The 23,523-nt window shown below is 49.4% G+C and overlaps 1 protein-coding gene across 5 annotated transcripts in view; it reads right to left on the reverse strand.

The window, feature by feature from the left end:
- The window catches only part of AP2A2 (adaptor related protein complex 2 subunit alpha 2), an 85,688-nt gene that overhangs the window by 26,150 nt on the left and 36,015 nt on the right, over positions 1-23,523 (reverse strand). For all 5 annotated transcript variants that reach the window (XM_058526067.1, XM_058526068.1, XM_058526065.1 and 2 more), the window contains exons 3-6: positions 15,870-16,012; positions 13,977-14,170; positions 9,400-9,529; positions 5,959-6,060 (exon numbers count right to left, since the gene is read on the reverse strand). In XM_058526067.1, the coding sequence (XP_058382050.1) occupies positions 5,959-6,060; positions 9,400-9,529; positions 13,977-14,170; positions 15,870-16,012 (569 nt within the window). The remainder of the gene's footprint in view (positions 1-5,958; positions 6,061-9,399; positions 9,530-13,976; positions 14,171-15,869; positions 16,013-23,523) is intronic.

The raw sequence follows: 23,523 nt of genomic DNA on the forward strand, positions 1-23,523 counted from the left end.
GACTCGGAACGCGGCCCGTCCTGCAGGGAGGTAAGCTCCATACTGTGTCAAGCACTGACGGGACAAGCAGAGCAGTTAGGGGACACGCAGGCACAAGGCAGGCACACCGAGCAGGAGGACAGGGACCATGCCACTCCATGTAACACAAAAATGGCCCAACATAGACTACCTTTACAACATGTCTCATGCAGCTAAAGCCATGCTGACAGAGAAATTTACAGGTTTAAATGTACACATTTGAAACAAATATGAAAATAAAAGTGATGAAGAATTCATCTCAAGGGTTTAGAAAGAGACTAGCAAATTAACTCCAAGAAAGTAGAGGAAAGAAAACAATGACAATATAGCAGAAAGTAAACAAGGTAGAAAAAAACACAATCGAGAGGACCAGCAAAGTCCAAAGAAATCATCGTACACTCAATGAGACAAATCAAGGAAAGAGAAACGCTGCAAACACTCAACATCAAAACTGTGAAGGGAGGGGCCGGCCCCGTAGCTTAGCGGTTAAGTGCGCGCTCTTGGCTGCTGGCGGCCCGGGTTCGGATCCCGGGCGTGCACCGACACACCGCTTCTCCGGCCGTGCTGAGGCCGCGTTCCACATACAGCAACTAGAAGGATGTGCAGCTGTGACATACAACTATCTACTGGGGCTTTGGGGGGAAAATACATAAATAAATAAAATCTTTAAAAAAAAAAAAAAACTGTGAAGGGAGACACACTACGTACGGATCCTACGGATCCTACACACAATACTTTCTGTCAGTACACGTGAATCGTCAGATAAATTAGCAAATGTCAAGAAAATACAACATAACCAAAACTGATGAAAGAAGAAACAGAAAATATGAAGTCCTGTAACTTATAAGTTGAATCTATAATTAGAACTCATCCCACAAAAACACCCTAAGATCAAATGGTTTCACCAGTTAATTATGATAAAAATGTTAGCAAGGATATAGAAAGGAATTTCCTTAATGTGATAAAGAGAACCAACAGCAACAAAACCAGCAAACATCATACTTAATAGTGAGATATTGAAGACTTTCCCTCTGAGACTAGAAGCAAGACACTAATCATCTCTCATATTCAACATTGCAGTGGAGGGCCAAATTGGAGTGATAAAGTAGGAAACACAAACAAATATAAATTGGGAAAGAAAAACACTGTCATTGTCCGTAGACAACATAATGGAAAACAAAGATCCAAAGCAATCAAGCACATAGAAAGGACTGAAGTTCATAAGTGAGTCTGGCAAAGTTGCCAACTCCAAGATCAATATAAAAAAATCAACTGCATAAACCAACACACAGTAGTTAAAAATCACATTTTTAAGGTATTGTTGAGAATGCATTTTAAAAAAACAAAATAGAGATAAATCTAACAAAAGATAAAGGAACCTCTCCTCAAAAAGTTATAACACATTATATGGAAAAACAAAAGACTCCAAATAGCGAAAGCAATCTTGAGAAAAAAGAACAAAGCTGGAGGCATCACACTCCCTGAATTCAAAATATACTACAAAGCTATAGGATTCAAAACAGAATGGTACTGGCAGCAGAAAAAAAGACACACAGACCGATGGAACAGAACTGAAAGCCCAGAAATAAAACCACACATCTATGAATAGCCAATCTTCAACAAAGGAGCCAAGAACATACAATGGAGAAAGGAAAGTCTCTTCAATAAACGGTGGTGGGAAAACTGGACAGCCACAGGCAAAAGAATGAAAGTAGATCATTATCTTACACCATACACAAAAATTAATTCAAAATGATTGACCTAAAACCATAAAACTTCTAGAAGAAAATACAGGCAGTATGCTCTTTGACATCAGTCTTGGAGGTATCTTTTTGAACACTATGTCTCCTCAGGCAAGAGAAATAAAGGAAAAAATAAACAAATGGGACTACATCAGACTAAAAAGCTTCCGCACAGCAAAGGAAACCATCAACAAAACGAAAAGACAACCCACCAACTAGGAGAAAATATTTGCAAATCATATATCTGACAAGAGGTTAATTTCCAAAATATATAAAGAACTCATACAACTCAACAACAAAAAAAGAATGACCCAATCAAAAAATGGGCAGAGGATACAAACAGACATTTTTCCAAAGAAGATATATAGGTGGCCAACCGGCACATGAAAAGATGTTCATCATCACTAATGATTAGGGAAATGCAAATCAAAACTACACGATATCACCTTACACCGGTCAGAATGGCTATAACTACCAAGACAAAAAATAACATATGTTGGAGAGGATGTGGAGAAAAGCAAACCCTCATATGCTGCTGGTGGGAATGCAAACTGGTGCAGCCACTACGGAAAACAGTATGGAGATTTCTCAAAAAATTAAAAACGGGGGCAGGCCTGGTAGCGTAGCAGTTAGGTTCGCGCACTCCACTTCAGCAGCCCGGGGTTCACGGGTTTGGATCCCAGGCACAGACCAACGCACCTCTTGTCAAGCCATGCTGTGGCAGCATCCCATGTAAAGTAGAAGAAGATGGGGCACGGATGTTAGCCCAGGGCCAGTCTCCCTCAGCAAAAATAGGAGGATTGGCAAGGGATGTTAGCTCAGGGCTAACCTTCCTTACCAAAAAAAAAAAATTTTAAGACAGAAATACTATGTGATCCAGCTATCCCACTACTGGGTATTCATCCAAAGAACAAGAAATCACTAATTCAAAAAGATTTATGCACCTCTATGTTCACTGCAGTGTTATTCACCAACTGCCAAGATGTGGAAGCAACCCAAGTGCCCATCAACAGATGAATGGATCAAGAACATATGATATATATATATACAGTGGAATACTACTAGGTCATAAAAAGGACAAAATCGTGCCATTTGCGGCAACATGGATGGACCTTGAGGGTATTACGCTAAGCGAAATAAATCAGATGGTGAAAGAGAGACACCGTATGTCTCATTCCTATGTGGAAGATAAACAAACACAAACAAATAAGGAAAACAGATTAGTAGTTACAAGGGCGGAAGGAGGTGGGGGGAGGGCAAAAGGGGTGAAGAGGCACATATGTATAGTGACTGATAAAAACTAGACTATTGGTGGTGAACACAATGTAGTCTATACAGAAGCTGAAATATAATAATGTACACCTGAAATTTACACAATGTTATAAACCAATACAACCTCAATAAAATAAAAAGTTATAACACCTTAGTGAGAGAAATTAAGGGCTATCTAAATAAATGGAGAGATAAGCCATGGTCATAGATTCAGACTCAATACTGTAAAGATTTTAATTCTCTCAAAACTGACCTACAGATTAAAGCCAGTCCCAGTAGGATTTGGGGGTGGGGGTAGAAGACATGAAGACTTGCTCCTCTAGACATCAAGACTTACCCTCAAGCTCCAGTAACTAGGACAGCACATCACTGGTGCAAAGATGAACAGAGAAACCAACGGAGTGAGGCACAGACACAAGGCGGCACTGCAGAGTTGGGGGGTGCTTTTTAGCGGTAGTACTGGGACAACTGGATGTCATTCAAGAAGAAGTACCACCACACACAGAAACCCAGCCCCCATGCAAGTTGTCAACCTGAATGTGAGAGCTCAAAGCACGAAGAGACTTCATAAATAGGACACAGACAGCACTACCCATAAAGGAAAGGATGAGAAAATCTGACCACATGAAAATGTAGAATTTCTGATCACAGAAGACTTCATTAAGAGAGCCAAATGGCAAGTAACAGAGCAGGACACGATTTTTAAACAGAGTAGGTTGAACCATACAAAGCTGTCATTTTTGAAGATCAATAAATGCTTAAACGTTGGCAATTTTGTTTTGTTTAACCTAATATAACCAACAAAGTGCCTATATCTAAAATATATTTAAAAATTTCTATAAAACTACAAAAAAGACAACTCCACAGAAAAATGGGCAAAAGACTTTACAGGCACTTTATAAAAGAAGATATCCAATGGCTATAATTAACAAGACAGGAAACAACAAGTGTTGGAGAGGATGTGGAGAGAAGGGAACTCTCATACACTGCTGGTGGGAGTGCAAACTGGTGCAGCCACTATGGAAAACAGTATGGAGATTCCTCAAAAAATCAAGGATAGAACTACCATACGATCCAGCTATTCCACTGCTGGGTATTTATCCAAAGAACTTGAAAACACCAATGCGTAAAGGTACATGCACCCTTGTGTTCATTGCAGCGTTATTCACAATAGCCAAGACTTGGAAGCAACCTAAGTGCCCATCAAGGGACGAATGGATAAAGAAGATGTGGTATATATACACAATGGAATACTACTCAGCCATAAGAAACGATGAAATCCAGCCATTTGTGACAACATGGATGGACATTCAGGGTATTATGCAGAGTGAAATAAGTCAGAGGGAGAAGGTCAAATACCGTATGATTTCCTTCATTAAATAGTAGATAATAACAACAATAAACACACACATAGAGACAGAGATTGGATTGGTGGTTACCAGAGGGGAAGGGGGGAGGGAGGAGAGCGAAAGGGGTAATTCGGCACATGTGTGTGGTGATGGGTTGTAATTAGTATTTGGGTGGTGAACATGATGTAATCTATGCAGAAATAGAAGTATAATGATGTACACCTGAAACTTATACAATGTTATAAACCAATGTTACTGCAATAAACAAAAAATTAAAAAAAAAAAAAAAAAGAGTGAACCCTAATGTAAAAAAAAAAAAAGATATCCAAAAAGCCAATAAACATGCAAAGTTCCTCAACCTCCTTGATAATCAGGAAAATGTAGATTTAAATCACAATGAGCTACTACTCTGCACCCAGAATGGTTAAAATCTCAAAGGCTGGGCCGGCCCCGTGGCTTAGCAGCTACGTGCGCGCGCTCCGCTACTGGCGGCCCAGGTTCGGATCCCGGGCGCGCACCGACGCACCGACGCACCGACGCACCGCTTGTCTGGCCATGCTGAGGCCGCATCCCACATACAGCAACTAGAAGGATGTGCAACTATGACATACAACTATCTACTTTGGGGAAAAAAAAGGAGGAGGACTGGCAATAGATGTTAGCTCAGAGCCGGTCTTCCTCAGCAAAAAGAGGAGGATTAGCACGGCTGTTAGCTCAGGGCTGATCTTCCTCACAAAAAAAAAAAAAAAATCTCAAAGGCCAAGCTGCAGAGCAGCAGGAACTGTCCACACGGCCGGTGGGAGTACCAGCTGGTACAGCAACTTGGGAAGCTGCTCTGGCACTGTCTCCTCAAGGTGAAGAGTTGCTACCCCCTGCCCCAGCAACACCACTTCCTGGGGTACACCCACCAGCACTTCATGCACATGTAGCCAAGAGACAGCCACGACGTACACAGGTTATTCACGACAGCCTCAGAGTAAGACGAGCCAAGTGCTCACTCAGACGATGGAGAAATACGTTGTAGTCTATTCCTACAAAATTCTACACAGCATCAAAAACGAAGGAACAGCACACAAAACAAATGCAATAATTTCACAATGTTGAGCAAAACAAATCAAACACAAAAGAATATACGCTGTATAATCCATTCACATAAAATTCAAAACACAGTCAAAGCTATAAGACAGGTTCAGGATGCAGCCTCAGGTGGTGAAGGAAGGACGCAGGAGTGAAGGCCCCGAGGTGAGGACACGGGCTCCCCGCAGTGGGAGGGAGGGAAGATCAGGAGGGACCCAGGGCGCCTGCCCACCGACCCGCGCGGTGACACAGCGTGCAGGCTCCCGGACATGAGCTGGGAGCTACGCTCTGCGTGCTTCCCCGTAGGAACAGGACATTTCTCAACTGACAAAAAGGTTGAAAGAAAAGCCAATACAATGACTAACCAAGACAAATTTTCACTTGTGAATTTACAAACTGGGCCAAATATCTTGCATTCTAAAAATAAACTAATACATTAATTAAAGAAAATAACTAAGACCAATACCCACCCTGAGTTCCCATCCCCATCACAGACTTACTCTGCTTAATCTGGAGACAGCCAGAGAGACAGAAGTTTTAAACTCTTCTGGGTTCTTTTGTGCTAAGGTGGTGATAAGGCTTGTGGCGGCAGTGACCACACCCTGCAAGAAAAATACACACATCACACATTTCCACTCCAGTCACATATCTGAAGCTGACCTCTCGTTTTAAACTCATTTTCCAAATAAAACTTGAAGAGAAACAAACTGGGCACCACGGCCACCCCAGGTCAACTCTGATGGGCCCACCAGGGTTGCAGAAATCGAAAGAGCACATATAGGTTATCTTCTTTGGAAAAGCTTTTCTCTGAACATGGGGAAACCCAGCAAGGCCTCAGCCCAGACTCTGCCATCGTGACAGCAGCACGGGCAGCAGCAGCACCAGGCCACATTTCCACCCGCCCTATCGTCTTTTCTGGGTCCGGTCCCCTGCCTGGCCCTGTGGTCGGCTGTGCTCGCTGCCCCTGGCTGACATCATTCCATGTGGACTAGAGAAGGAGACACTATCTTTAGACTCATGTGAATCTTTACAAACCAAAACGAAGACAGTGGAAAACCGCAAATGAAAAAGTCCATTCTCCCCTTTTAGAAAAGTGGTCCAGGCCGTGTCTCTGCCACCCCGGTCCCTGAAGCGCCACCAGACCCTCTCTCCCTGTGGAACCCCCACACACCCCGGCCTCAGCGCACGGAGCAATCTTTGCTAAGCCCCAGGACAACTGGCAGTTACTCCCAGTAACTCGTGGCTCTTGGAGGAAGACACTGGTTACGTAAAGAAGAAGTCCTCTTGCAAATATAAAAAACTTAAGACAAACAAATGATACTTATTGACGGTGAAAATGCGAACAAAGCTCAGGAAACTAATTTAATCCTAATTTAATCGCTCCTGTCCCTCCTCCACCCCCACTCCTGAGCGGTGGGAGGACGACAGCAGAGTTTCTCCAGCAGGAAGCAGACGAGAAGGTGCGGGCCGGTGCCACAGCAACTCATCCCAGAGCCACCCTGTGCTGCTCCTTCAGCTTTCTAATGAAAACATAAAAGCTAGATTAAAGAAATGGATCCAACTCGCCTTACTGTCGATTTCTCAGTGGGCAAGATAAATGCCAACAGATTTCCCACCCAAACAGAGGGCTTTCACAAACTCAGTATTTGTAACATGCAAATCCCACTAGGCCAGGGGGCATTCCACGTGGCTCCTGAGTGTTCAGGGCCGGCCTGGTTCAGCAGGAAGCAGCAGCAAGTCTCTATGGATTAATCAAGAATGTTCTGACAAGAGCGGGTTGGGGCTCATGGGCTACTATCTGGGCCCCTACAGGAGTCTCTGAGGGGAGGGCAGTGTGGGGGAGACTGGGGAGGCCCACACAGCCCACCGCTCTGCCCTTCTGGCCACAGCTGGTTGCCTCAATGGCCCCCAACCCCTCCCCCAACCAGGCAGCCTTCTCCACATGGCAGTCCTCATCCGCGCCATGAGAGGGGCCTGCTCTGACTCACACAAGGCTCAGCACATCACAGCCTGTCCCGCCCCACACAGAACTCCCCCCAGGCTCCTCTGCTGCTCTCAGAAGGGCACATGGGGGCTCGCTCGCTCCGGGTGGGCAACTGACACTCTTTCCGGGGATTCCTGACCTGGAGACCAAAGAAAGCCAAGTCTTGGGCCTTCTGCAGTGGCAAAGCCAGGAGGTGTATGACACAGAAGCCACAGCCACTGTGGAGGACAGCAGCCAAGAAAATGACAACACATGCGAGAACAGCAGGGACGAAGAAAGAGCAGGGTGGGAGCACAGCCTTCCCACGGTCTGTCTGTGGCACCCCTCTACCTCTCCCACGTCAAGCTGGGTTCCTGGGGCCTACAACCAAGAATGCGCCAAGTGCACCTGGCGACACAGAGTTGAGGACGTGACAAGACAAAAGCTAATGAAACAGCTGGAGTGCAGGATCACAGAGTGTCACAGGAGAGGAGCCCTGGTGGCCAGCTGATACTCGGCCCCCACCACCCTGAAAAGCACTCGGTGTAGACGCCCACCAGCCGAGGGCCTCGGCATCTGTCAGCCGTGTGGCTGCAGGAAGCTTCCCTGACAAAGCAAGAGTGATGACATGTGCCAGAATTTCACAAACCGTCACAAATTACGTCTGCAGAGAGCACTGTGTGAGGAGGAGCCTACACACGCACTAGCGGCCCAGTGGCCCCCCCCCAGGCCAACAGAGCAGACCAGGCCCTGCCTCCCCACCACCTCCTTCACCAACACTTGGGTCCTGGGACAGCAGAACACTCCAGCTCTGACCCTTCGTCAACACCTAGTTCAAGCTTGGATCTCTGCAAAGCCACTCAATCCCTCTGAGCCTTGGTTTCCTCATCTGAAAAACTGGAAAAAGCTCCACTGCCTCTCAGGGTCCACCTGATGAGCGACTTGTGACCCGGAGCCTCACAGCCTCCAGCATCACTTCTCTGACTCCATGGGTAGAATGTGAACCTGAACAGACTGAGTATGACCCAGCGTGCGTGACTGGCATGCGAAGGTAGCATTGCCAACCTCTCCTGCCAGGTCCGTCCCCTCTGCCTACAACACGGCCTGCAGATGCCCAGCTCCACCCTGAGGAATGGCTGCCCCTGCTCAGACACATGTGTGCCCAGTAAGCACGGGAAATGAGGATGGAGGAACAGCTCACAGGCTGTCACGCTACAGCAAGCATGCCGACACAACCACCAGCTCCTTCCTCTGAATCTACAGATAATGATCATTTATTTTTAATTTTTAAGGTAGATCTCTCCTCTGGGAAAAAGTGTAGTAACCAGCTAACATACTCAACCTGTGTGCTCAGCAAGAAAATCTTTCTGTTTGTGCTGAATTTTAATTCTCTCATTTATACAACAGAATTCAGGCAGGACAAGGCCACTCTGTCCAACATTTGCTCCTACTTGACCCCACATCCCAGGGCCATATCCCTGTTTGCCCCTCCAACGTGGACACGCCCTGTGAGTCACATCTAACAACAGCCACTGACTCGCTCTCTACCTCCAGCCTGGCTCGTGGAGTGGCAGTGCAGATTAGTAAGACTACATGCCGGAGCTCAGGTCAGGACCACAGGACAACCCCACCACAGCCCTCAAGAGGCGCAGACAGGACACCACGTGGGAATGCCCTCACTGGACGGGGTGTTTCCTGAAGACGCTGATTTTTGTCTTGTTCATCTATGCTGCCCCGGCATGCAGGAGGTCCTCCAGCGCCTCATTATAGGGTAAGCCAGAGACCGTATCTAACTCATCCCATCCCCAGGACAGGGTGCTCCTCACCCCTAACTGCAGGCACTCACAGGCTCGATGGACTGAGCTGTGTAAGTGTCCCTTCGCATCGTAAGAAATCACACTGAGCTGCTTTCACAATGGCTAGTCCAAAAAAGGTTACTCGGTGGGGCGAGGGTGGACTCAAGGCCAAAGGCGTTTACCAAATGCTGGTCGTTGAGGAGGTGCACCACTCGGGACGTCCAGTCACCCATGGGGACGAGATCGGGAGACGTTCGGTACAAACGCAGCAAACACAGGGCAGCGCTCTGCTTCACACTGTCCATGGTATCCCTGGAAGACAGACACCGACCGTCATGTGAGAACACAGCCGGCACCCCCCGTGTGTACCCGAAAAGCAAGCAGAGCCCAGAGCTGCACGGAGAACACCCCAGAGCAACCAAGAGACCAGAGGCACCTCAGTGGGGTGGCTGGAACAACATTCAGAATAAGGTCGCCTCAACCTGTCCGCATGATCAAGCTCATGCCCACCTCCTGCGACGGGTCTTCGTATGGACCATGTTTGGACAGTGACGGACAGTGACAACATCTGCTCTGAAGAGCTACCTCCATGGACTTCACATCAAACACAACCAACAGGAAAGAGTCCTGCCGGCAAAAGTCTCCCACCATTAACCTTCTCATCTCTAAAATGATCAGTTCTAGTACTTTTCCCAACTGCTGAATATGACCTTAGCTACGCAGGCTGATCATATCCAACTAGCGTTCCTCTGTAATTATTTGAATTACAGTATTTTTTTCTCCAATTCACTTAATAACACACAATCAAAACAGAAAAGTGTCAAAGAGCTTTGCACTACCACAGAACTCGGTGTCAACCTGGTGATTTCCTCCCCTGCCTCCAAAACAACCATCAGGCGCACTCCTCAAGCACCCCCCTCCCGCCCCGTACCCTGCCTTCACTCTGCACTGAGAAAGCAGAGGCAGCAGCTAGATGCCCTCATGCCTCTCGCAGTGGCTGACTGAGAAGAGTAGCACTTCTGGGCTGGGGAGCCCCGCATCCTAGAATCGGCACGAGCACTGAGAGGCTAGGTCAGAACAATGGCAGACACCCCAGGAAAGGGGCATTTGGAGGGTTTTCTGTTCTGGTTTTAATATTGGTTGAGGGCACAGAATGTTTCCAATGCTGTTTATCCCTCCTCCTCCCTAACTCCAGACAAATTCTGCTAAGTAGCCGGGAAAGCGACAGGCCCACCAAGGAGTACCCCAGTGGAGGCTGTCCAAATACGTCTGAAAAAGAACTAGTCGGCGTCCTCAAAGCAGTGATGGAAGCAAGGGAGGCTCCTGTTCTATCTGGAGAAAAGAGAAGGGTTTGGGGCTATCTTTACTATTTATCTCCCTTTTGGATTTTTTATTCCTAAATGAGTCCAAACTAACATGAGAAACCCCCAAACTGCCCCCCATTCTATTCCAAAGAAAAATTACTTTAGTAAAAAATTCTCTTTTGGATGCAAACACCCCTGGGGAGCAGAAGTAGATACCTGTCCCTCTCTCTGGCCCCAAGCTAGCCTCACGAGGAGCAGCAGGGCAGCCACGTCCTCCAGGCCTCGTGGCAGAACCTCAAGCCCACTCCATGAGCTTCCTTTCGTGCAGGTAGGCTGACAAGGCCATCATGGGTACCTGCCATCTGTGCCACCCAGTAATACATGGCTTTGGCTTAAAGTAGCCAGTTTGTTTCTATGCTTGCAGCTACAAGTCCTGACTAATACAGGAGGGCCTATCTGCCCACCGTTCCCACACTGCTCAACATCTTCATAGACAGCCACTCTCGGTAAGAACATTTGAGGAGGAGAGAGAAAGACAACATGTGACATCCAACGGGGAGACTAAGGGAGATGGCTGCCTACTTTGTTTCAATTCTGTCTTGAGCTGAAGGCCCAGAGCCCAGTACCTGGACAGCTTCTCTTTCTGAGCACCAACTGAATCCCGGCATGAAAGGCGTCCTATCATCCCTCCCCCAGCATCCCAGTTCTGGTGATACGACTTTTACTTTGTTATAACTAAGTTACAGCAATACACTCTCCTCTGCACCCACCATCCTTCCAGCTGCTAGGCTCCATCTCTGGGCTCCTCCATCCTGAGCACTTTATTTTGAGTCCTCTATTAGTGAGCCAGATTTCAAGAGTTGATAATTTTTTCAAGTAAGGCTCGTGGGTGCCACGCTACCTAGACTTTTTGGTGTAGAACGCCTGCCTGTGACCTTAATTCTGACAGGACAACTCAGCTGGGCGTGACAACACAAGGTCCCACGGGCCTTCTAACTTGTAGACAGCGCTCAACTGTCTTCTTGATGCAGGATTCTTTTCTTATCCTTCCATTTCAATATTCTCCCAGCCTGTGTTTCAATGCACATCCTTCCATGTCCTTTCAACCTGCAGTGGTGGTCCATCCTTTATTTCAGGGAAATGTTCCTGAATTATCCTCTCAATCCTTTTCAGAGATCACCTCTGTCTGTTTTACATTTCATTCATCCAACAGATATTTACCAAGCACTCACTATGTACCAGGTACTGTTCAAAATGCCGGAAATAAAGCAATAGCCATGGCAGACAATACCCTCAGACCCCAGGGAGCTTGCCTTCTGACAGGAGAGACAGGCAACACAGATGTGTTAACTGGGGTGTGCCAGGGGTGGGGAAAGGGCCCAGGCAGTGGCTAGTGTGGGAGGAAGGAGGGTCAGGAAAGGCCTCGCTGGACCTGGGGCAGCCCTAATAGGTGAGGAGGGGCAAGGGCGCCACGTGGCCCTCAGGGAAGAATGTGGTCCTGAGCCGGAATCCTCTCCAATTTTCTTTCTGATGGTTTCTCATCTCCAGCCCCTCCGTCCCCCTCAAGTTCACTGTGATCATATCAAGTCTTTCTTTCGTCTTGGTGACTTTATTCTCATGGCACCCGCCATGTTCTCTGTGATTTCTGATTTATGGGTGTGCAATGGTGTCATCTTGGCTCTCCCCGTGCTTCCTCTGCTCTGCAAGTCCCATTCTCGTGCTCATCCTACTGCTGGTCCACCACCTCTGAGCTCTCACGCTCCAGAATTCGAATTTCCCCCAGGCTGTTCTGGGGCCTCTCTCAGCCTGGCCCCTCCGTCTGCCTCTGCTGTGACACTCCTCCAGGGCTTGTGCGGCCACCCCGCTGCTGTGATTTCTGCTGCTCACTGTCAAGGTGCTCAGTCTAGTCCAGGGCATCTCCCTGGCAGCACGGCTGACACTTGGGGCCGGATCATTCTCTGTCGTGGGGCCCGTCCTGTGCATCGTAGGATGCGGAGCAGCATCCCTCCCCGTTCTCCACCCACGAGATGCCGGTAGAACATCCTCCATTTTGACAACCAAACATGCTGAGACTTTGCCCGAGGTCTCCTGGGGCAACACTGCCTGTTGAGATGGGCCTAGACCCACTAGCACTGACAAGGTGTGGGTGAGTTTTCTGACAACCCCCCACCACCACCATCCCTTCCCCCCAACCACCACCCCACCACCCCACCACCGACCCCGCCATGCCGTCCGCCTGAGGGCCGTCCGCACTTTCCACAGCCAGAGGAACTGGGAGTTGCCGGATCCTGGTCCGTCTGTGCGCTGGGAGTCATCCTGGAGGACCGAGTCCTGAGTCCTGATGAAGGGCCCTGGCAGGGGGCCCTTGTTCAGCCAGGAGTGTTGCCCAGGTGTGGGCTCTGGGTTAATTTCCTTTTGTGTGTGTGAGGAAGACTAGCCCTGAGCTAACATCCGATGCCAATCCTCCTCTTCTTGCTGAGGAAGATTGGCCCTGGACTAACATCCGGGCCCATCTTCCTCTACTTTATATGGGAAGCCGCCACAGCATGGCCTGACAAGCGGCGCGCTGGTGCGCGCCTGGGATCCAAACCTGCAAACCCCAGGCCGCCGAAGTAAAGCGCAGGCACTTAACTGCTGTGCCACCAGGCCGGCCCCTGGGTTAATTTCCTTTTTTTTTTTTTTAAATAACATCATAATTTTATTTATTTATTTATTTTTCCCCCAAAGCCCCAGTAGATGGTTGTATGTCACAGCTGCACATCCTTCTAGTTGCCATATGTGGGACGCGGCCTCAGTACGGCCGGAGAAGCGGTGCATCGGTGCACACCCGGGATCCAAACCCGGGCCGCCAGCAGCGGAGCGTGCACTTAACCGCTAAGCCACGGGGCCGGCCCCTGGGTTAATTTAACTCAGCCGAGTGTCCTGAAACATGAAGTAGGCCCTGCTTCGGCCAGGCCCCGTGGCAGAGACGGCCCAGCGCTGGCTGAAACTCTTCCAGAGCTGCTGGCTCAGCCCCACGCGGCTTCTCTCCAAATGGAAAAGGGTGGGAGGTGGGTTACCAAGAATTCTCAGCGTTTGGGTGCTGACCTTTTCCTCAGTAATGCTTCTGGGAAAGGGCAAGAGGCGCCGTGCCACACCACAGGACGACTGCCTTCCTTCTTCTGTGGCCCCGCATGAGGCTGAGGCCCCTTCGTGGTTGGGTTGTGGTAGGCAGGGTTCGGCTTTCTTCTTTAACCCACTTTAAAATCTCAGTGGTCCTGGGGGAGGGAAGGTCTAGCTGGACTTCACCTGACATCTAAACTCGTAGTTCTTGATCCCACTTTCAACTGTGTCACGTCTCCTCACTACATGAGATTGGAAGATTAACTCACTCTATAAATTCTTTAAGTAGTTACCTATTTGACTTATTCAACATGAGAGAGAAACCTATTTTCAACAAGTCACAAGACACGTACCCAGCTACGAGGATTTTAGGAATCTCCCCAGCAAACGCCTCGGCCATCTCTCGGCTGCCCACGTTGGCGATGCAATGCAGGGCCAACCCCATGAAGGTGGGGTTTCGACTAGCCAGGTCATTCTTGATGGCGTTGTTGATCAAACGGATCAGCTCACTATTAGAGTTCACCAACACAGAGATGAAGAGATATCCCTGGGTTCCACAAAGACAAGAGAACAGAAAGCTCATGACAATCTAACTCAACAGGGGCCCTGAGATACCTAGAAGACAACAACACAGACACTTTCCACCTTCAGAGGGCCTCCAGCACTATTCCAATCTGTTCAGTGTACTGCTGTAAGACTCGTGCCACCTGCATTGTGATGAAAACATCAGTTCTGTTACAGAAGCAAAGTCTCCGCTTCCAATTCTGCCATGGGACAGTCCTGCAGGACAAACCTAAGCGGTACTTAGTCAGATGTCACCCCAGGAATGACATCTTGGTCCTCCCCAGTCCCACTCACCTATCTGTGGTGACACGTCTGAGAGACCTGGACTCACCACTGTCTTGAACAGGATAGGAAGGGGCCTTCATTCAGTGGGCTTGCCTTGGCTGTAACTAAGAAACTGGGGTGATTTCCAGAAACCCAGCTGACTGCTGTTGCCCCCTCTCCTGAATCTGTCTTTGTGTCCCCAGCTTCCCCTCACCATCCAGGCCAAAATCCAGCCCCATGTCACCCCCACTCTCTACGCCCTCCCCAGGCAGGGGGACACAGCGATTTTCTCGAGACTCGTCTGATCACTGACCACGCACGTTAAACTCCTGCCCAGCTTCCCGTCAGTCTCAGGAGAAAGGCCCCATCCATGAGCCCACTCCTTCTCTCCATCTGGCAGCTGCTGCCCTTTCAGTTCTGCACTCCCACGCACGTGCCCTTGGCTGGGTGCCACGTGCTCTGCCTACCCTCATCCCCCAGTTAACTCCCTGCTTTCAGTCTCAGCTCAGGACGCCCTCCCCAGGGAGCCCTCCCTATAGTTACGTCTTTCTCAGGGTCCCAGAGGGTTCTACAAGCCTCCTTCCCTGGCACTGGTCACAAGCTGTTATTCTCTATTTCTGGGGCTGTCTGATGCCATCTCCCCACTGGACAAGAGCAGGGCCCGCGACTGCTTTTGATCACTGATTGTGTCCCCAGGGGTCTCCCCAGGACACTAGTTGGTCCATGGCAGACACTGAATAAATTCTTAGTGAGTAAATACCAACACTTAACAAAATTCCTGGGGCATCGAGGGTATTTTTTTACTTTCTATAAGTTAAATTTTTGGACAAATAGGGGAAAATGTTTCTTTGTAATACTAGAGAAAACATACAGAAATAATGTTACTCCAACAGGGTGCAGGGCTAAAATTACAAAGCTGAGAGGCTTCAGAAGCCCGGGTACAGCACTGTCTGAGAAGGTGCCGGGAGCTGGGAGCAAGGCGAGGGCACATACCCATCTGCATGTGGGTGTGATACCCGTTTCAGAAGCAGAACCTTGTACAAGGGGCCACGAGGTAAAGTGATTTGTGACAGTGCATCAGCAAGGCACTGTAGGGAAGGACACGGCCTCCACTCCCTCTGAGGCGGACCTCAAGGGAAACAGTCGCACCCAAGGCACCATCACATCACAGCTGGGCTTTGTGCAGCCCTGTCCAAACCCACAGGAAATTCCCAGACTGGATGGAAATTTTAAAGAAAGAGCAAGAAAAGAAATGGCCACCTGATCAAAAGAACCTTATCCCCGATGCCTGGAGAACACTCGATGGTGGGAAAGGGCAAGGAGGCCCCGGGGCCAGCTCAGGTGTCAGCCCCTGCAGCTCCGTGGGTGTGACAGGAGGCCTCAATTCCATCCCGCCCCACCCCCACCGCCACACTCACAATCTGCTTCTCGGTGTATCTGTTGGAGCTCAGCAGGTTCACGGCCTCCATGTGTCCAAAGTCAATGTCGTGACCCAAGAGAAAGATGAAGAGCAACTTGCAGACGTATTTTTTTTTACTATAGCCATCAAGAGCCTTGTCACCTATGGAAAAGGGGGGTGAGGCAGGGAAAGCAGAGAACTCATCAGCAGGCAGCATATGAACCAACCTCCAACAGCGGGGCAACTGGGCCCCCAAACAGACACACCACAGACACTGTCCAGCATGAATGGTACTTCTAAACCGGGTGGTGCACATCAGAATCCACATTTGGCTTCTCTTAAAAAATAGAAACCAGAATACATGGCAGCGAGAGTTCTGCCCTCCCAGGACAGCCCTAGGCAGGCGCCGTCGGGCCAGGCCCCCGGGCCTCACCCCACCCTGCCACAATCCACCAGGGTCCCAGGAGCCAGCTGGCCTTAAACCAGCAAGTTACTCTTTAAATACGTTTATCAATTTAGGCAAATGAACATACTCTAAATAATCTTCCATTTCACACCAGTTTCAGGACAAATCACCCACTCACAGAGATCACACACACAGGGATCAGAAGGGCATCTGCGTCTTCACCTAATCACGGCTGACTGGGCACTTCATTAGAGGTCCTAGCACAGCGGACTCCAAACAGGTCGCTGGCAGAATATAAAACGTCATTTTGAAAAGGACCACATGCACCCCCGTGTTCGTTGCAGCGTTACTCACAACAGCCAAGACGTGGAAGCAACCTAAGTGCCCATGGAGGGAAGAATGGATAAAGATGATGTGGTACATATACACGATGGAATACTACTCAGCCATAAGAAACGATGAAATCCAGCCATTTGTGACAACATGGATGGACGTTGAGGGTATTATCCAAAGTGAAGTAAGTCAGAGGAAGAAGGTCAAATACCGTATGATTTCCTTCGTTAAGTAGTAGAAAATAACAACAACAAACACACACATAGAGACACAGATTGGACTGGTGGTTACCAGAGGGGAAGGGGGGAGGGAGGAGGGCAAAAGGGACAATTCGGCACAAGTGTGTGGTGATGGGTTGTAATTAGTATTTGGGTGGTGAACATGATGTAATCTATGCAGAAATAGAAGTATAATGATGTACGCCTGAAATTTATACAATGTTATAAACCAATGTAACTGCAATAAACAAAAAATTTTTAAATAAATAAATAAATAAAAAGGACCACTCAGCATTGCTGTTTTAAATACCAGAAGTTCTTATTTGACCTGAGAAGTGCAAAATATTCCTTAGAGTCAATCTCTAGAGACTGTGGAGGTGACAACCAGAAAGTGTGATTGTCTTATTAAGCTAGTCTTACGGCGACACTGCTACCACAGTATGAAGGGCCCGTGTAGGACACGGGGGACGCGGAAGACAATGACACGATGTTCCTCATTGGTAAGGAGTTGGGACACTCATGTTCCGTGAATGCGCACTGGCAGACCTCAAAGAGCTGTCTAGAAGAAAGAGCCCCCCCCCACCGATTTCCTGGGGTGACAGTCGATTACACGTCAGCCAGGCAGCTGGACACCTCACCTTGAAGAGCTCTTAGAACCCTCCCTCCTTTTCAGCAGCAAACTGACATATAATTTAATGACCAAACAATATAAAAGCAGACCGGGCCTGGTTCCCCCCAACACCCCCCACCAGCTCATCTGCTCGCTGTGCCTGAGGAGCCCGGCTCTGCCACTTTCCGACTGGAACACGTCCCTGTCAACTATGGGAAAGCGTCTGTAGGTGTAGAGCATGCAGCCCACTGCAAGGGGCAGCCATCCCCCATCTCCCACCCACCCAGCTGTCCTTCAAGAACCAGCCCAGATTCCATTGCCTTCTGGAAGCCTCCTTTGACAACCAAGTCAAAAGTACCACCCTATATCCTCTCCTTCTGGAGACAGGTCCCTGCTCCTCAGTTAGAGCACGTCTTACAGGAAAACCTAGCAGTGCGAGAGAGGAGAGAGCGAATAGCCCAGTCAGACTGAGCTCTGTGCAGACGGCCGTGGAGGCACGTGGGGCTCTCTCCCTGAAGCACCTTGACTGGTTTCTGCTCCTGCAGGACCCCAAACGCAGGGTCCCTCCTACAGCCCTTCCCAACACTGGCAGACTCACAGCAGGCACACGTTTAAAGGCTGAGCCCCCAGGAGAGGCAGGCTGTGGCTAAGGTGAGAAGAGTCACATGTCTCTCAGCCCTGACGCTGCGGTGACACGGGGTAAATGCCCACACCCAGAAGGCAGTGTGGGCACTCACAAAGCACTGACAAGAGCTGGAGACCAACCTGGGTCCCAGCCCAGAGGGGAGACAACAGGGAACCCTGCCTGAAGCCAGAGCACCCAAAGGGGCTACATTCTCAGTGAAACGGTGGCGGGGGAACCTGCACTCGCAAAGGGAACCGAAAGGGAGACTTGTCTGTTTGTATCACAGCTCAGCGCAAACGGGAAAAAATGACAGTCCCCGAGAATACGTGGCCCAGGCCTGCTCTCCCTCAGGTGCCCACCCTGGTCTGATGCCACCTGGTTTGAAGTGCTCCCTTTCCACTGATTGCATCCAAATGAGGCCCAGCCCTGAGTCCTCTCTTCATAGCGGTTCTTTCTCATCGGGAACTGTGCGGCTGGGCGGGCGTCCGCAGTGTCTCCCTCCACTGAGCAGCTCCCATGAAGACTCGGGCCTGACAGCGGGAGGCACCATCACTTCCCGAGACATATGCTGGCGTCAGGCTGGGGGGTCCTGCGGAGCTTCAGTTGGGTCTGGTGGGCGCTTGCTGCAGGCTCGCCTGCTGGTCTCAGGGTTGATGGTGACCCCACTGTTTTCTCTGGCAAGTTTCAAACCATCAGCCCTCCCAGACCCGGCTTCTCAGCAGCAGCCGTGAGGACTGCAGACTAAGGGGCAGGGTCACCTCCAAGCTCGAGAGCGACGTTATAATGCATCCTGCCTCAGCACGCCTCACACGTTCCAAGAGTGCCTCCATCAGGGGCAAGGAGAGTCACCCCAGGGGCTCGGTCCCACTGCTCCAAGGGACAGCACGTGCACTTCAGACTCGGAAGGCCTTGAACACAAAAGCCTGCTCATTACACGCAGCCTAGATGCTCATCACTGTCAAAGCGTGTTCACTGGCTCCACCTGCATTCACCCCATACATCCCCAACACCTATCACCCACCCACCCAGGAGCAAGGCCCAGGGATGGAGTGCGCGAGAAACCCCTTCCACGTGCATGAGGAGCCCGGCATCCTGACAGCCCTCCACAAGGCACCGCTGGGCCTGGCTCTTCATTCTTCAGGAGCCCAAGCCAGTCTCCCAACTTCGAAACTCACTGTCAGGACACAGAGGCTCCTCACACCACTGGTCAGCTCCAAACACATGTCCACGGATGCTCCAGCCCAGGGCATAACACCTCTGTGCACCTCTCCTTCACGGTGGTCTCCGTAGGCCACGCAGAGGGACATGGCTGCAGGAAGGGGCCCACCCGCAGTTTAGGGGGAGGACGGGAGAAGCTCTGCGGTCCCACAGCACCTCTCACCCCACCCTGGCCATAACCTTCCCACGGCCCTCTCTACAGGACCCCAGTGGCCAGACCGGCTCCTGCCCTCATGAGCACCCAGATTTGCCTAGCAGCCCCACATGACTCATCTGTGGATAGGGTGGGTCCCCGCCCTCTGCCCACCCCCAGTGGCCTGCACCCTGGCCAAACCAGCAACGACCTTCTCTGCTCTCCGACCTTCTCTGCTCTCCGGCGGGATGAGCTACCCCCTGCCCCAAGCAGAGGCCTCCAGATCTGTTCTCCTGGGGGCTCTCCTTCAGCCCCGGTCACACCGTCCCCTTGTGTCTTACAGTCACTCTTATCAGAGCTCAGTAATTCTTTACAGTAAACGTCCCTACTCCCTGTGGATTCTCTTCCTGACTGGACCAGACTGAGACAGTCCTCAAAATGTCACTTTCAGTATTGGGCTAGAATTGTTTTTGATTCCAATAATCTCAAACTGTTAAATAGAGCCTTTTCTGAGCTGTAAATGGGGATGATGATAGTGATTCCCGTGTCCTGCTCGAGAAAGCTGGCCACAAACCACAAACGCATCCTGACTGAGGATCGGGGTCCAGGCTGTGTCCTGGGGTCTCTCAACTTCTCTAAGGCCCGTTCCTCAGTGGGCCATTACAGAAATGAAGCAGGACACTGCTCCCAGGGCTCAGTGGTGCCTGGGACAAAGTGAGACACAACAGAAGCTAATGAGGACCATATTTCACTGGCTCTCGAGATGCATGCTGATTTCAGAATGTGAAAAATGTGAAAAAAATCTATCTTAGAATGACTAAAACCTGACGTTTTTACAACAAAATATCAAATAGATAAGACACAAGACTGGAGAGTGGGCTAGTCACCACAGCATCTGGAGGCACAGACATGTTCCCTCTTCCTCAAGTGCTGGGGCCAGAACGAAGGAGAGGCACCCTTGACAGTCACTCGCCATCTGGGCCAGAGCCAGGTCAGCCCTCCGTACCCCCATGATGGGGGTCCCCAGCACCTGCCCCTCCTGCCACACTGCATGTGTCTCCTGCCTGCTTTGTCCCTGTCACACCCCAGCACCACACCCCAGTACCAGCACCAATTAACCTAATAACAACCCATCTGGTCACTTGTACATCTCAGGCCCCATCCTGTGTCCTTTCAACAGTGGCCATGGTCAAAATTAGTCCAAGATAACCACTTTTTAGGGATGGGGAAATGTAGCCAGCCCAATGTCTGTAAGCTTTGCTTATGACCCTAGGAGGCCTCAGGCTGACACGAATTTGCCATCTGTGCCTTAAGGACAGGACCCTTGTGCTAACACAGACATGGCCCCAGACAGGTAGGTTTCTAAACCTCTAGGCTTTATCGGGGTGGGGAGGTCACACATGTACCCACATAAAGGCAGGAAGAGGGCTCCTAGCCCACTGTGATATCTGAACCTGACCACCCTCGTCAGACTCTACTCTGCCAAGAAAGGTGTTCTCATCTGACAACTAAGATGCTAGGAATAACCTACAGGTCTCTGCATGATCGCAGGGATAACTTTCTATCACTAGGGAAATGCATCCAAGACCCAGGAACCAAAATCTTCTGGATGATTTTTAGGCTGTGATCCTTTTTCACCCTTCCTCTCACAGAGATTGGCGCTCAAAGAGGTAAAAAGGATAAGATGCCAAGGGCGGACAGGAAGTCCCCTGCTTCTGCACTGTGCCAGTACCACTGCCTCCAACGCTCCTCTCTCACCCCATGTCAGATAAAGCGCCCCCTCCTCTGCGAAATCTTTTACAACTGCTGGCTCCATTCCCTCCCCAGTGTCCCCACAGACAGAGGGCATGTTCTTTACTCTCTCTATAATGCTTAACCGAATTTAGTTGCTTAAAAAGGGAGACACAAGGGGCCGGCCCCGTGGCTTAGCGGTTAAGTGCGCACGCTCCGCTGCTGGCGGCTCGGGTTCGGATCCCGGGCGCGCACCGACACACCGCTTCTCCGGCCATGCTGAGGCCGCGTCCCACATACAGCAACTAGAAGGCTGTGCAACTATGAGATACAACTATCTACTGGGGCTTTGGGGGAAAAAAATAAATAAATAAAAATTTTTAAAAATAAAAAAAAATAAAAAGGGAGACACGAATTAAAACCACAATAAGGTACCACTACACTCCCAGTGGAGTAACTAAAATTTGAAAGATTAACCATACCAAGTGCTAGCGAGGCTGTGGAGGAACCGGGACTCGCACAGGACTGTTGGGATGCACAGGGGTGCAGCCACTCTGGAAAACAGTGTGGCAGTCTCTTACAGTGTAACACATACACCTTCCATATGACCCAGCCAGTCCACGCCTAGGTATCTACCCAAAGGGAATGAAAATGTGTGTCCACACACAGACTTGCACACCAATATTCACAGCAGCTTTACTCACAACAGTCGAGAACTGGAAACAACCCAAACGTCCGCCGACTGGTGAGTAAAGCACGCTGTGTGGGAACCAATCACTGACACCCATGACGTAAGCAAACCCCAAAAGCACCGTGCTAAGTCAAAGAAACCAGATACAGAAGACTATCACACTGCACGATTCCTTTCATGTGAAATTTCTAGAAACAACAAAACTATAGTGACAGAAAGCAGATCAGTGGCAGCTGGGGAAGGTGGTTAAGTGCAAAGGGGCATGAGGATTTTGGAGTGGCAGAAACATTCTCTATTTCATCTGTGGTGATGGTTGCATGAATACACGCATTTGCCAAAATTCAAAGTGCACATTTAAAATGAGTGAATTTTATTGTGAATAAATTGTATCTCATAAAGCCAATTTTAAAGATTACTGTGTCAAAATATCCCAGGAGAAAAAGAAGAGCAAAAGATGAAGGAACACTGCACAATGATGGAAACTGGGGAAGCTGGGCAATGACCGCGTGTAAGAGGACAGTATAACGAATCCCCTGACAGGTGAGCTTTCACATTTCCTCAGGAAAAAGTTGTGGGTTTTTATGTCTTTCTACACCTACAATAACAGATGTTCTTTACGGGAACTTTTTTTATTCACCTCTGTACCCCTCGTGCCTGGAACTTAGTGAACACCTCCAGCAAATCAATGTTACATCATCTGGTCAACTCCTGAAGATGATCAATAATAAGAAACTGTCGTGTCTCTGCATAGTCTAACACGACAGCTGTTCTCTAAAGGTTTCAAGACTGAGGGTATGCCAGTTAATGTCATCTTAACTAACCCATTCCATGCCAAAACTTAGTGGCTACACAACCAGCAGGGATTCCTTGCTTGCGAGTCTGCAGGTCAGCCGGGGCTCGGCTGGGGCTGCCTCCACCACCCGAGTTACCGGAGGTGGATCTGGGCTTGCTCCGTGTGTCTCCCAGGCTCCCAGCCCAGCCACCACCTAAGCATGTGCTTCTCGTGGAGGAGACGGGAAATGGGCAACCCCCTTCAAGTTTAGGTTCAGAAGTGGCGCATAGCCACTGTCTACATTCCACGGGCCATGTCACATGACCAAGCCCCACCTCCTTCCTCAAATGACAGAGCTCACCAGGGAAGCCATTGGCCTCGAGCTTTCTTGACAGCAAGGTTTCTAATTATAGATACAACTGTCTCGTGTTCCTACGACTATCCAAGTTTTATGATCCTTTGTTTGTTGTCTAGTATTTTACTTCTATATCTATATCTACACAAAACCTTACTAAACACAGAGATCGTGTAAATTTACCTACATATCTACCACTTCTTTCCTTCTTTTCTGCATCTCTGACCTTTCATGTGCGATTATTTGCTTCTGGCCTGAAGTACATCCTTTAGAATTTCCTTTAGCATGGGCCTTCTGGTGGGAAATTCTCCCCATTTTGCTCTGAAAAAGGTCTTTTTTAGCTTCATTCTTAAAAGGCCTTGTTGCTGGGCACTGACTCCAGCTGACGGTTATTTTCCAGCATTTCAGAGAGTCTTCTGCGCAGTTCTGCTTCCCCTGTCACTGTGCGAAGCCAGCTGTCAGCATATATGCTGCGCCTCTGAAGACAACCCATCTTCTTCCCTCTGGGGCTACTTTTAAGATTTCCTGTCTTTGGATTTATGCACTTTCACAATAATGTGTCTAGGTGTAGACTGCATTTT

This window comes from Diceros bicornis, chromosome 31, assembly GCF_020826845.1.
Source record: "Diceros bicornis minor isolate mBicDic1 chromosome 31, mDicBic1.mat.cur, whole genome shotgun sequence".
Lineage (NCBI taxonomy): Eukaryota > Metazoa > Chordata > Mammalia > Perissodactyla > Rhinocerotidae > Diceros > Diceros bicornis.